The 15,510-nt window shown below is 37.2% G+C and overlaps 2 protein-coding genes across 2 annotated transcripts in view; one reads left to right on the top strand and one right to left on the bottom strand.

Annotated features, from left to right (window-relative positions):
• LOC117983863 (uncharacterized) overlaps positions 1 to 1,862 on the bottom strand; it is a 71,543-nt gene extending 69,681 nt beyond the window's left edge. Inside the window, exon 1 of the mRNA XM_034970491.2 lies at positions 1,664 to 1,862. The gene's annotated coding sequence lies outside the window, so the exon portion shown is untranslated. The remainder of the gene's footprint in view (positions 1 to 1,663) is intronic.
• A 3,159-nt stretch (positions 1,863 to 5,021) lies between these two features.
• Gint3 (GDI interacting protein 3) lies at positions 5,022 to 15,510 on the top strand. Its single transcript, XM_034970499.2, has 9 exons — positions 5,022 to 5,163; positions 6,212 to 6,551; positions 7,337 to 7,473; positions 8,335 to 8,476; positions 9,546 to 9,640; positions 11,624 to 11,777; positions 12,399 to 12,556; positions 13,288 to 13,417; positions 14,125 to 15,510. The coding sequence occupies exons 2-9, from the start codon at positions 6,303 to 6,305 to the stop codon at positions 14,398 to 14,400; spliced, it is 1,341 nt and encodes a 446-aa protein (XP_034826390.1). The 5' UTR covers positions 5,022 to 5,163; positions 6,212 to 6,302; the 3' UTR covers positions 14,401 to 15,510.

Here is a 15,510-nt window from a genome sequence, read left to right as displayed (position 1 = left end):
CGGACGGTCGAAGTGCACCAGACACCCAGACGAACAGCCCGCCTTTGAATCCGATCAAATGGAAGAAGTTGGTACTGGGGTGCTCCAGCACAAAGGTGAGAGCAATTTCGCGATTATAATCGACGAGCCGGCCCTGCCCTTGGGGGGGTACCACCTACTAGTTATGAATATTGTTATTTATTATCGATACGCGTTATCGCCAGTCGAGAAAACATTGATGGTATTGACAGTATCACTATTATCGCTCTTGATCATCGCGATTGATATTTGATAACCACCCCCCTTTACAACACTACTAGGTAGCTATAATATTATAATAACCGTCAGACTCAGACAGTCAGCCAATTGTAAATTATTATAGAAGGCCGGCAGGTAGGGTACCTACTAGCTGATGCCGGCGACTTTGTTCGCGTGGATTTAGGTTTTAAAAAAACTTTTATTTTGTGGGATGAAAGTAGCCTATGTGATCTCCAGGTATTTAACTATATTTAGGCAAAAAATCACGTTGATCCGTTCCTCCGTTGCGACGTGACTGAAGGGCAAATCAATAAACCAACAAACAAACAAACACACTTTCGCATTTATAATATATGGATAGTAATAATTTGGGTAGGTACTTAGGTAGTGACTAGTGATGCCAGTCATCAGGCTGAAATAAAATCTAGGTATAAGTATATAGTGCAGTGGCTTGCAGGACATAGAGGCATAAAAGCACTGCTTACTCTAGATTAAATAGCTCAATAGTCATTTTTCATTATGACCTGCCGATAAAGAGAAATTCAATTCAAGATGTTTTATTTAGATAAACTAGTAAATAAGTACCTAATGCCTACCCTGGCTTCAAAGTTCAGACCCTATGCACGCCATTGATATAGTAGTGTAGATACATATTATATAGTACGCGACAAGTCGAGATGGCAACCGGGGAGAGAACGCCCCGCACACCTGCACGTCATTCGCGCTCGCCCGCACCGGGTTATCGCGGGAATCTGCAGGTGTGCGGGGCGTTCCCCCGCCTGATACCCCAATTGCTATCTCAACCTGTCGCGGACTATACGTAATACAATATTTCCACTACCTATTAAACTCTGACGTGTCTGCTAATGGCCATATTGCAGTTTATGGGCCATTTCCTTTCACCGGGAATAACAAATTCGGTAGTGAGTTAGTAAACTGCGATTTCACAGGTTACTAAAACACCATTAAGGTGCCCAAATGTACGACAAACTAGATTTACTGGCCACGTGGAAATGGTGCATGGAAATATCAAATACCTAGGCGTTTCACGCCTTTACCCGCTAAGTTGTTTATGAATATAACCTACCTAGTTACTCTACTTTAGACTTACCTTTACACAATCTTAAAAAACTACTAGCAGTTGCCCGCGACTTAAAAGTAAAATTTCCTATTTCTGCTGAGATTAGAAATTTTCCCGCTGAAAAAGGCCTCACTTACCTCCTCACGCAGTCTCACCTTAAGGTACGGAACCCAGAATACCTAAATCACACGAGTATATCTACTCGTGTGCCTAAATGCCGATTGCCTTCACTATAACCTTTCAACCCCCATGTCAATCACGCTAGAAATACGGCAAAAGTACGGGTGAAAAATAAAATAGCAATTTTTATGTTTAAAATAATGAAAAATACTATAAAATACTTACATGGTTTTCGAAGCTCCGTAGATAGACGGATACTCCAAAAGTTATACACATGACACTAAGTAACTAAACATTTGTATGTACAAAGATTTCCTATTTCTATTCACAAAACAAACTTAACAGCAGTTCAGAACGAAATGTTCTTAGTTCTTTCATAACAATATCCCCTAGTTTTGCATATTAAATGAACCGGATAAGTTCTAAACTGAGATGTAGATGCTTATTGTCGACTCGAATGATTACTATGACAATACTTGTGATACAATCTTGATGAACCTAATCTTATCATATCATGTAATCGACATCTTAACACCACTTACAGTGTATAATAATGTTGCCTTCCGGTTTTACTTGTGTACCTACCTACACCTACCTATTTTATTTTTGAACTCCCATCCCATTCTCAGATCGTTCTGTCCTTATAGAATAGAATACAATTTTTTTTTCATTTAAATTAACTTTCACAAGTGCTTTTGAATCGTCACTGAATCGGAATGATTTTCCTACCGCGAAGAACTTCCATTCCGAGCCAGTGGTAGATGCATTTGACTATTTCAAAAGTAGGTACCTACCTACTTGTAAAAGTTTAATTAAATAAATATTTTTATTTTAACTCGTAAGAAACTCGGTGGTTTCTCTTTTCCAATATTCAATTTACAAAATTATGCCTTGTTTAAGTAGGTAGGTACTTAATTGGATTCTCGCGCATTGCTGAAGTGAGCTGCGAATCAATTCTACGATCTTTTATCATTCACATAATCTTCGGTTATGTAATGCTTTTTTCACTTTTTTTGATCATATTTTAATACGTCTCATGGAAATACAAAACTCGGTATACTTACTGTGTAGGTAGGAACATATATACGAAACCAAAGGGGTTTGGGTTTAATAAAAACTAAAAAGTGCCTTCCATCTTAGAACGACTGCATCATCATACCTCGTACCACTATAGGTAAGTACTTACTGGTAAAATTCACTTTACGCTAGGGAACTGGCGACAATCCATCATCCTTACTAATCCCTGCCGAGTTGGTGATTGGGCCTCAATATCTCAAGGGTATGTTCCTATTAGTGATGTTCTGTATATCTGTATCTGTGGATATCCCCGGGAGAAAAAAGATCCGTATCCGTTACTTTTTTGGCGGATCTTTTTCGAATCTTTTACATTCTCAATTTTTAATCATCCTGATCAACCCATCGCCAGCTCACTACAGAGCACGGGTCTCCTCTCAGAGAAGGGTTTTAGCCATAGTCTACCACGCTGGCCATATGCAGATTGTTAGACTTCACACACCTTTGAGAATATTATGGAGAACTCTCAGGCATGCAGGTTTCCTCACGATATTTTCCTTCACCGTTAAAGCAAGTGATATACGCACATAGCTCCGAAAAGTAAGAGCGTGTCCGGGATCAAACCCCCGACCTCCGATTAGAAGGCAGACGTCCTAACCGCTAGGCTATCACAATAAATTAAATTCTACTTGTAGGTGATTAAGATAGCAATAAAATACAATTAAAATTCAAGCAATTTTTTTTTTAATTTTAAAAGTATTCTTATAATATTTATCATCTTAATATTGCAAAGGTTGATCATAGTGAGTTAATATAGCGATAGTGTAATACCAAAAGTTCCCTTAAGATCCGTATCCATATCCGTGTAAGTATACCTACGGATCTACATTTTTAATGATCCGGCACATCAATAGTCCCTATGGGTCGACCTGACATCAAAAAGCTTAGTAGGATTCATACTAATATTATAAATGCGAAACAGTGTATGTCTCTCTGCTAGTTTTTCGAGTTTTCGGTAAGTAGATACAAAGCTAGCTTATAATTATCTTGGGGATGAACATAGACTAATTTTTAGAAGTAATTTTTGAATTTCTACACTAGGTAACTATTGTTGCTATTCAAAAATCCCCATAATAATATGGCCATATACTACATAACTACCTATTCAAAAGATAAGCATAAACCGGCTAAGTACGAGTCGGACTCGCACACAAAGGGTGCCGTACTATCTAATTTTCTAATTTTTTCTAATTTGGTATGGCTCCCGGCTACGGAACCCTAAAAAGTACATATTTAGTGCATTTATCAAGAAGAGATAGATACGCATCTATCTATGCTATGATTGCAATATTGCATGTCTAAATCCATCACGTTTACACTTTATTCGCAACGCAGTTCAATGGATAAATTTTTTAAATACCAGTTATCTAGCCCACAGTCCATACGACTCATAAAACTTTATATTTTTTAATTGAAGGTTTTTCATATGAAGAAGGTCATTTTCATAAATCTTAAAATGATGGAAAATCTCCTATAAGTAAGTAGGTAGGTACCTACCTACATAATACCTAAAAAATACAATACCTACCTACTTGTCTACTGGCTGACTGACCGATCAGAAACTTGATATTTTGCCAGTAGGTTCCTTAACATACCTATTTCAAATTTCGTAAGAATATAATATTTCATCATTAGGTATAAGAGGGGTAAAAACAGCGCAAAATGTTTCCTGTAAAATAATAGACACACAATCGATGTACATTATTTTCTGCCGCGTAATGTACCTAGGTATTTAAGTAAAAATTGGTAAGTAGGTACCTATAGTACGCGACAGGTTAAAAATCCCTATCGGGGAGGGAACGATCCGCACTCCCGCACAGCCCCCGCGCTAACCCAGTGTGAGCGAGCGCGGGTGACGTCCCCCCGCCCCACGCCCCGATTGCCATCGCAACCTGTCGCGAACTGTTTAGATAGCTACCTAAGCTTATAATAATTATTATATTACACGACCACCCAGATGCAAGAAGTCTCCCGAATGCAGCTTTACCTCAACTCTCACTTCCCCGCATCCGCATCATTAAAAAATGTAATTTTTGATATACATAAGTGATATTTTCGATACTTGATATTTTAAATATCGATTTATCGAAAACTTATATATCGCCAAAAATATCAACAACAAAATATCGATATAACTACGATATCTTTTCACAACCCTAACTTATGTTTGAAAACCACAGGCATGACGATAGTCTGTGGGTGGGCATGACAATTGACAATGACAACTTTGACAACCAATGGCAACTGACATTTTCTCATGGTGGCTCATGAATTTATTTTTCATTAATTTGTTTTGTTCAAATGCTTTCTAATTACATGTAATGTAATTGTAATGTCTTTGTTTGATAACGCGGTGTTCAATTCTACCCTTTTCGCAGCGCTGTATCTTCAAATAGAGGGTACTTTAGGATTTGCAAAGGATTTCTTTCAGTCGTGTGTGTCATCGTTGCCGATAGAAAATCTTCCAAAAACCTTTGTGAATTTCAGTGAACTATCATTTTACGAGGATATCGCAGAAGTATTTTACTTCAACGAGTTTCAATTGTTGTTGTTTAAGACGTTCTCTTTGATTTTGCTGTTTACTTTCATATTGATTATTTTGTCTTGGAGAGTGTATGGAAAACGTATTTCGGAACGATTTATGAGGCCTGGTAAGTCGCAGTTTATCTATCTTGTTGATATTTCCAATTAATTTTGATGTTTTTAAGTAATCATTACTATACATTCAATATTTTGCTTAATGAGATGAAATTATACATGACCTGAAAGACTATCTTGTCTTTTCACATTCAATTACACTAGTAGCTATGCTAGCAAGTCACCTTTAGGAACTTTTCTGTGCCATAGTATACCTACCTAACCTAACATTTTGCATTATTATAATACTTTAGTAGAAGTAGTGATAGCTTAGTGGTTAGGAGGACTTCAGTCTCCTGGGGTCTAGAGATCTTTCCGTTTTTCCTGCCAATTAAGTACAATATTAGGACCTCAAACAGAAGTGTGAATGGGCATCTTCTAGGCAACGGCGAGCCATCTTAGACTGCATCATCACCTACTTCGGGGTGATAACAGTCCAGCACATGTCTATTTAGTTAAAAAAATGTTTGATCCAGGTCATCAACATAATATATAAGTTTTCAGAGTTATTTAAGCAATTAAATTTTAGTGGTGAAGGAAAACATGGTGCAAAAATCTGCATGCCTGAGAGGTATCCATAATGTTTACAAAGGTACCTATGCAAAGTGTACCAATCCTCACTAGCCAGCATAGAGCACTATAGCCTGATTCTTTATTCTTTAATAGATGATGCCCGCAACTTCGTGGGTGTGGATTTAGGTTTTTCCAGGATAAAAATTAGCCTATGTCCTTCCCCAGGATGTAAGTTAACTCTGTACCAACTTTCATCAAAATCGGTAAAACTATTGGGCCGTAAAAAGCTAGCAGACAGACAGACACACTTTCGCATTTATAATATTAGTATGGATTTTTGCATAACATGAGGTACATGAGATCCTGTTAGAGTATAGCAAAATATAATATGTTATAGTTATTAAATAATACACATTATGTAGGTTATAACAACAGACTTAAGAAAAGAAACAACAGTAGATTGGATTTTTTATAATCCTTTCTCACTCTGTGAGAAAACCTGTGGGTTATCACAACAATTTATGTATTACAACAATTTATATATTACAGCAACTTCAGCAACAATCGAGCAACTAAAAGAGAGTGTATCCAAACTAAAACTCCCAAAAGAGCACACACCAAGGATCTAATCCAAATCAAAATGGCGGACAAAATAAAGAACTTCTTCAAGAAAAAGAAGACTGATGCTAAATTCAAGCTAGCAGGACCTGGTCATAAACTCAGTGAATCTACAATAAGTAGTCAATCGTCTAATCATTCTAAGAATGTTCCCACTGTGGTAAGGTCGGGACTATCGGAAGAAAGTAAGGTAGCTGCGGAGGCTGCGTTGGCGAGATTGCAGCAGACTAGAGATAATCCATCGTTTAATACATCTTTAGCTGCTGTGAGGGTAAGTTTTTGGTACAGACTACTATTTCTAAATTAATTTTTAATAACAGATTGGGGCCGACTCTCTTGTACATAATCTCTAAACTAAACTAAATTAACAGGTCTAAATCTAGTGCTATTCTTATCCCCAAGCAACATTATGATAGGATAGCAATAGATTTAGACGTGCCATTTTAGTTCAGTTTAGAGTGTGAAATGGAATTAGCCGCAATATCTGTATAATATTTCTATTTTATTTTATTTTTAGTTTTAACAGAATATCTATGAAACATTCCAATGGGATCTTAAAAAACATATTATATCATGTCGACAAATTTGTGGCAATCAGCTAGTCATTGATAAAAAGGAATTTGAATTTAACTTGATGCCTGCAACTTTGTCCGTGTGGATTTAGGTTTTTTAAAAATCCCCAGTGAACTTCAACTCTCCAAGGTAAAAAGTAGCCTATTTAGTTAAAAATTCTGTAGGAACACTGATTTTCCGTGACAAAAGTATCCTATGCCGAACTCTGTGGATGCAAGCTAGCTCTGTACCAAACTTCATAAAATGGGTTAAATACTTAGAAGCTAGCAGTCGACCAGACAAACAAAAACACTTTTGCATTCCTAATATTATTGAAGTGAGAAAGCCTACATACTTGAGTACTCTATGATATTCTCAAAAGTGTGTAAAGTCCGCCAATCTGCACTTGGTGCATGGTGGACCAATAGCCTAAATCCTTCTTATTGGAGAGGAGTTCTCAGTAGAAGACTCGCGATGGGATGATAATGATGAAGATTATTACAGGCACAAGTAAAGAGGGAATTGGAAAATGAAAAAGCAACCAGCTCCAATGCAGTTGCTGAACCAAAAGAGTCCAGACAAAAAGTTGAAATAGAATGTGATGTTACTAAAAATTTTGCAGCATCAGGAGTATATTTCAAGTAAGCCATTTAAATATACTGCACTCTGTATATAGGTCAGCGGCCGAATTCAACTCAACTGGACAGCGTCCAGGAAGCTTTGAGATGTCTTCTTGTCCAAAACTCCTCGAACCAAAGTCTTCGAACAGTGCATGTTGCTAGTGATGACAAATGGATTCAAGATATGGTCGCTACCTATGGGCTTTATAGGAAAGCTCAGTCATTCAGAGGACGATGGAGTGAACTATGCTTGGAGTTTCTCTACATAATCAAATCAGAAATGAGGAAATCCATAGGAGAGCTATAGTAACCATAACATAGCTCAACAGGTTGTAAAGCTGAAGTGGCATTGGGCAGGGCACATAGTTCGAAAAACCGATAGACATCGCAAAGTGCTGGAATGGCGACCTCGCACCAGAAAGTGCAGCGTTGGAAGACCCCCCACTAGGTGGTCGGATGACATCAGAGGAGTCGCAGAGAGCCGCTGGATTCTGGCGGCGCAAGAACGTGGCGTTTAGAAGTCCCTACAAAAGATACATATGTCCAGCAGTGGACGTTTAAAGGTATGAGAATATGGCTGTCTAGAATCTAGATCACCAGATGGCCATATCAATAAATCAAGTGATCTGGTGAGAGAATATTGCAGCCTTCAATGTTTAAACTATAGGAATATTTATAAACAAAAATGTGGTTATTTTCTTTTGATGTAATTCACATTGCAAAAAAAGGCTATGAAATAAAAGGTAATAGCAATATAAATTGCTGCAAATGTTCATGGGCGGCGGTTATCACTTAACATCAGGTGACCCGCCTGCTTGTTTGCTCGCTATCTCTATTAAAAAAAATATTGCCATTTAACAAAATTTTACGTAAATATTTCAGATGCCCTCTTATAAGCAATGACATTCTACCTCGCGATGAATGGAAGAGGAATATTAAAACATTCCTGTACGAACAGTTGGAGGATGAGCGGGGCCTCACCGCCTGTCTCATTATACAGTCCTGCAATAATAACAGGGAAAAGGTAAGACATGTATTAAGGCGTGCCCGTAAGCCGCGTCCGATATACATAATTTGTTTCCGCCTTTAGACATATTTTCTGGAAAAAAACATCTCAGCCTATAGTCAAGTCGAAATTGAATCAAGTTGAGTGAGATAGAAGTGAGATATAATTAAATCCAGGATATTATAATCACAATATATTTTGTTAAGCAATGCGACATATTGTCATTTTACCGTAATCGCCCAGCTGTTATCAATATGTAAGGTTCTGTATCCAACCATATTACTAGGCCTCCACGGTCTGTCCGTCTGTCTATCCATCCATTCGTCCGTCAGTCTGTCTGCGGGCTGTATCTCATGAACTGTAATAGTTAGTGTTGAAATTTGCACCCCACCAAGCACAACATAAAATCGAGTATATAATAACATCTCATTGATTACACACCACTTTGATAAGTTACCGTATATACCTACCTGTGCAGAAATCTTAAGCACAAACTAAAATCGAGTATAACATCTCATTGATTACAGTACTTTGATAAGTTGCGCCGATGTACCTGCGCAGATATCTAATTTTTGAATGGCGCGAAAATATTTCAGCCAATCACAGCGCGCGTCCGTCCGCTATTGGTTAGGCTACGCGCCATGTTTTGCACGCGCGAAATATGAGCGAGATAGCACCAGTGTCTGTTGTTCTTGTGTTTAAAACCTTAACGTCAAGTAATAAGGTCTGAATTTCATTGGTGTACGTTCGGTTTTAGTCAGCGTGCGCTTTTCCGTGCAAGCTATGGCTGCGATTTATAGAGTGCACTTTGACTTCGCTCAGACTTAAGATTGAGTTAAAACGGGACAGATTTATGTGAGAGATATAGCTCTGTCTCGTTTTAACTCTGTCTTAAGTCTAAGCAAAGTCAGAGTGCGCTCTATAAATCTCACCCTAATTGTGTCGATGTGACTTATAAATATAAAGTTTAGTACTGTACTTTATTAGACGAAAACTTATTAGATACTTGCAATCAGTTGAAAACTTGATTAAATGGAAACTTGTAATAGATAAAACAAAATCCTCAACATGTTCCTCTTCTCTTTAGGTTGAAACATGTGTGGAGACTCTTTGCAAGTATTTAGAGAATATTGTGACTTATCCTGAAGAGGAGAAGTACCAAAAAATTCGTATGTCAAACAGGTAAGTAGGTAATCACTTATTTTATTATACAAATATGATTTACGAGCAGTTGCCCGTGATTTCATACGCGTAAAAATTTCTAGTTTTTCATGATCAGTGCCCTGTTTATCAAACGTTACAAGTCTTGTATTACAAGCGTTTCTCTTGTAAATTTGTGCATTTTTACAAGAATGCGTTTATCAAAACTACACTTGTAAACTACAAGCTACAAGTAATATCACTTGTAATACAAGTGTTTTTCACACTTGTATTTGTGGTTTTGTTCATCAAAAATGCCTTTGTAGCTTGTAGCTTGTAACTTGTAACGTAAAAGTTGGAGAGCCTCCGTTGACTCTTAATTTATTTTACAAGTTGTATGCAAGTATGATATTGTATAAAAGAATAGTTAAATTATCTAGTACCTAGTAGTAAATAGGTAAAATAACTATAAAATAATTCAAAGGTGTAATTTTATTAAACTTATCAATGTTGCTCTTTTTAAATTTGACCAAAACGTGTCTCATATACATACGAGTATGCTGGCATAATCTTTTTCGGTAGATACAAGTCCAAGCGACTGACATAGCAATAGTTTTTCTTTCCACTCTGCTATTTTTTGGTCTTTAAATAATTTATCAGTAAATGCGCCAAATAAAATATCTTTTTTGTCACGAATTACTTAATTGAAGAATAATTGTAACTTTCGCATCCGATTTCGCCATTTTTTGCGGTGTAATTCGAATAGCGAAAATTATCTCTATCTCTAAGTCTATCTATTTTTCCAAAGGAGATCGCCCGTGAACGGGCCCTCTTTTGTGGCATCGTGTCAAAACTTAAATTAATTTTTTATTAAATGTGTTATTTTTTTACGATTATGTTTTATTACGACTTTTTTTCACTCTATTATTAAAAATATCCACAATTACAGTTAGAATCGTAGACATGCATTTATTTTGAAGAAGTATTAATTAAATATAACCTCAATATCAGCAATATAAAAAATAAGATTTCTTTATAACCTGGGTGAATAAATAGAAATCGTTTGCAGAATATAAAGAGTTAATTATTTGTCTACAAAGTAAAATTAAAACCATGGTGACATAACAATTATATTAGGGGGGGCCCAAAGCTCCTAAGAAAATGGGCAATCTCCTTTTAAGTCTAACCTTAATTCATGAAAAATAATGTATTATTTTTAATTTAAACTTTTTGTGTAAGTACTTCCTGTTGGTGTACCGAAATAGAATAAATAAAAGTAGGTAGGTAAGTAAAATAAGAAGCAATAGGTTTTACAAATAGGTTATTTAACACAAAATTAAATTATTTGAAAAAAAGTTTTATTTTTAACAATAACTTGACTAGTTATGGTACCGTAATTTCTATTTTATCGACATTTATTACGGTTGAAAAATTATTTTGCAATTTAGCAAAAATAAAGTGTATAAATTAAAAATACAAGTTCTACAAGTCTTGTAAAATCCTACAAGTCTTGTGAAATTATTTGATAAACATAATTTACAAGAGTTTGTAAAAAAGTTCTTGTAACTTGTAACTTGTGAGCTTGTAGACTTGTAATGTTTGATAAACAGGGCACAGAAGTTTTCCCGCTGCAAAAGGCCTCACTTACATACTCACCCAGTCTTACCTTAAGGCATGGAACCCATCACAATACCTAAATGGCAATTTTCATACCTCAAACTTCATAAACATAGGATTTTCATGTAACCTTTCAACCCCCATTTCACACCCTTTGGGGGGGATGTTCTCAAAACCGTTTCTTAGCTGACACCTACGTCTTAGAAGGAACCTACCTTCGAAATTCCAAGTTTGTAGGCTTTTTAGTTCCTGAGATTGTGAGTGAGTGGTATTTTGCTTTTATATATATAGATTATGATAACTGGTCTGGTGGGAGGCTACGGCCATGGCCAGTTACCACGCTACCGACAAAGCCGATGCCGCAGTGGTGGGTTGATCATGATGATGATATAATAAATTTTTTTCTAGAGTATTCAGTGAGCGAGTTTTACCTATAGAAGGAGCGATGGAACTGTTGATGGCGGCTGGGTTCACTCAACAGAAGGTCACCAATGCGGACGGTGTGGAGGAAGACTTCCTGGTGTTCAATAAAGAGAATGTGCCTTCAGTGGAAAGTTTAACAGTGAGTTCATTAATAGAATAGAATAGAATAATGTTTATTCGAGGTGTCATATCCATGGTGTAGGTAATATCGTCCTATATAAGTCCAGCTAATTGCTAATGCGCGTAGCCGCCATTTTAGTGACGTCAGCACTAGACTGAAGTTTCTAGCTGATGGTATATTTTTATTTCGGCTGACATCATAATAATAGTATGGAAATATGGATGGAAGTATGGATTTCATGTAAACCGATTGATTAAAGCTTTTACAACCAAAAATGGACTTCTGTTTCCACAACCAGCTCTGGGTAGCCGCCTTAATGTAACTAGTGTGCAATAAATCCATACTAATATTATAAATGCAAAAGTGTGTCTGTCTGTCTGTCTGCTAGCCTTTCACGGCTCATCCGTTCAACCTATTTTGACGACATTTGGTACAGAGATAGCTTGCATCCCGGGGAAGGACATAGCCTACTTTTTTACCAGGAAAATCTAAGAGTTCCCAAGGGATTTTTAAAAACGCGGAATTCTAATTCCACGCGAACGAAATCGCGGACATCAGCTAGTTGTAAATAAATAAATGCTAGCCATTAGACCAACGAGGCAACCAAACATACAAACTACCTGATGACGTTTTTTCCAGACCCTAATAGATGCATTGAGAACAGCAGAACCAATCCAACTAGAGCTAGACAGAAATCTTCAAGTGTTACTGCCTTCGCAAGCCGCTAACAAGATGCAGCTGCCGCCTTCCTTCTTCGCTCGCACGCCCGAAGAGCTGAAGAAGGAGCAACAGCTCAGGTATTACATTGGCGTTGCGGACCCTGAGCAGTGCCGCTGCGCTCTGCAGCATCCTACATAGAAATTACTGTACTATGTCACCATCTGGGTGTCTGGTGCACTTCGACCGTCCGCTGCGCCAGATCCTTCTTTCCACGCACGTGCAAACTGTGGAACCAACTCCCATCGGCGGTGTTCCCACTAGATTACAACATGGGGCTATTCAAGGGGCGGACCAAAAAATTCTTAAAAGGCCGGCAACGCATCGGCGGCTCCTCTGGTGCTGCTAATGTTCATGGGCGGCGGTAATCACTTAACATCAGGTGACCTGCCATCAATTAAAAAAAAAAAACTATGCCACACAATGCTTTATGACGTCATGGCGCCGCACTGCACGCGCAACGAACTTGGGACCAGAGAGACGAGGCGGGGAGAGGTGGTGCGTTGCAACGCCATACTTTTTGCCGGAGCGGTAACGCACGCGCCGCGGTTTGAGTCAAAACCCTGTGAGGACTCCCTTGAAAAAGGACCCCGGATGGGTTCGAAACTAGTCGGGCTAACGTCGACTAGACACGTGAGTACAGCCGGGATAGATATTGTTTATAATAAAACTATCTAATAAAATTTTATCTGCATATCTAAGCTATCCACCTGGCCAGAGGCAATTTAGAAATTGCCTCTGCTGGAAATTTAACCCTGGGGCTTCCCATGGTCGTTTATGGTTTTACTTAACAATGTGTTCGACCTACCAGGACTGAAGCAATGGAGAAGAGTCAAATGCTGCGCACTAAGGCGATGCGAGAAAAGGACGAGCTGAGAGAAATGCGGAAATACAAGTTTGCGATCATCCGTATCAGATTCCCGGACGGCATATTATTACAAGTAAGCGTAATCTCTACATAGTATAAAATAAAGTCGCTTCCCGCGTCTGTATGTATGTATGTATGTATGAACGCGTAGATCTTTTAAACTACGCAACGGATTTTAATGCGGTTCTCACCAATAGATAGAGTGATTCAAGAGGAAGGTTTATAGCTATAGTTTAATTCTCAAAATAATTAGAGACCCCTAGAGAAATTGAAGTAATGTGAATTAGTTCGGAAAAAAATCCTCTCATTTGAGAGTTTCCGAGGCAAATACACCTCAATGACACCACATTAGTATCTACATTGCACCCATGCGAAGCCGGGGCAGGTCGCTAGTTATGTAATAAAACCAAACCAGATAATAAATCCCAGACCAGATAAATGGTTGTAGTTATAGTTATTTATAGTTTCGTCCAGTCCAATCCGTCTGCCTTGTGCCACGAGGCTGACGGGGCGTCCTCCCGCCTCGTACCCCGATTGCCATCTCGACCTGTCGCGTAGGTACTATACGTAAAATGATTGAATAGAAAGAAAACATTGAGGATGAAAATTGTATCTTAGTATTGTTTTCAATCCAATCTCATCCATATTGTAAAGTGGATAAAGTTTAGTTTCAGTTGTGTAAGACTTCATTTCTTTTGTTAACTTTGACTCCATTCTACAAGTGTACCTCGATGGTTAGAACAGAAGCAATTATTATTATTTATAGAAAAACATTTACAGGGGACATTTTCCGTTTACGAACGCTACCAAGACATTCACGACTTCGTACAAGAAAACCTAGAACACAGCGGACTACCTTTCGTCCTTAACACACCAACGGGACACAAGTTAATAGAAGAAGAGGACGCAAATAAGACCCTTATTGACCTTCGCCTAGTACCAGCAACAGTGCTCACATTCGCTTGGCACAGTTCCATAATCGAAGACATTAATCAAAGCCCAAATAAAGATGTGTATTTGAAACCTGAAGTGATGGTTTTAGTGCAAGAGATTTAAGATTTATTTTGGTGTTTTTGTTAAGTGAAATAGATTTTATGCTTCTTTAAAGACTGCCTTATCAATTTATGAAATAAGCTGATTTTATACAAAAAAAAAACCTAATCATAATGTTATTTTTATGATAAGATATCTACTCACGAAAAACATAGTTTAAAAATTGTGCTCATACCCGAGACAAAGTTTTTTTTTATAAAATCAGCTAAAACATCGGTCTTACCACATAAATTTAAACAAATTTAACTGATGATTATAAATAATTGACGTTAGAAAAATTTTGCATAGGAAACCTGTCAGGTTCACAATAAACACGTGTTTAACGCTTGTTTAATTTTTTTTGTGGCATGACCGTAATAATTCTAAATAATTTTAATATCATAATTTATGCCTCAACATCATATTATTTAACTTATGGCAACATGAATATTAGTGTTATTTAATGGTTACATAGTTGCATAATAATATCTAAATTATGTAATATTAATAAGTAATAATATTAATATTTATATAATTAATTGAGATAACCAAGTTATTCCCATTACACTTTTTATTATAGTTTAAGGGTAAGCGCACATTATAGTGGCCCGCATCGAGTTGAGTCCCAGCGCAAAAACCGGCCTAAATAGCTTCTATCCTTGTTGCGGGGAGGATTACCATTTTCCGTCCGTACGATGCGGCACGTATTCTCCATAATTTGACGTTTACAAGTTTTTGCAGGTATTCTTTTAATATTTCAGAATATTGACCAGTTCATACTTTAATAGTTCCAAAACTTTTAGTTAATTAAGATGTCGGCAAAATTTATTGTGGTATTCTTCGAAAACCTTTCTTTTGTTTAGTCTTATTTCATAAGTAAAAAAGAAAAAGATTTTCGGCTGAGCTATCGATAAAGTCTACTTTCAATGCATGCGCTAGACCATACACATTTTATAGTCTATTTTTTAATCTCGGAGACAAAAATGACGTTTCATGTGGTGCATGTTTTTTACTATGGTGCAATCGATACTTAGCGATAAATTACCGGAAGGTATTCTTGTCAGATCTGGACGAGACAACCAAATGTGTTGAAAATAATTCCAATTCAAATGCACAAAATATTATAATTTTAAC

Source organism: Maniola hyperantus, chromosome 7 (genome assembly GCF_902806685.2).
Source record: "Maniola hyperantus chromosome 7, iAphHyp1.2, whole genome shotgun sequence".
NCBI classification, from domain to species: domain Eukaryota; kingdom Metazoa; phylum Arthropoda; class Insecta; order Lepidoptera; family Nymphalidae; genus Maniola; species Maniola hyperantus.
The sequence above is the reverse complement of the archived record's forward strand: the minus strand, read 5'-3'. Positions and strand labels throughout refer to the sequence as shown.

Bases quoted from the DNA above. Each gene is read 5' to 3' on its own strand.
- Gint3 (XM_034970499.2), top strand. From the start codon at position 6,303: ATGGCGGACAAAATAAAGAACTTCTTCAAGAAAAAGAAGACTGATGCT. The intron at 11,778-12,398 runs GTGAGTTCATTA...CGTTTTTTCCAG, and splicing joins CTTCAGTGGAAAGTTTAACA to ACCCTAATAGATGCATTGAG. The intron at 12,557-13,287 runs GTATTACATTGG...TCGACCTACCAG, and splicing joins AAGAAGGAGCAACAGCTCAG to GACTGAAGCAATGGAGAAGA.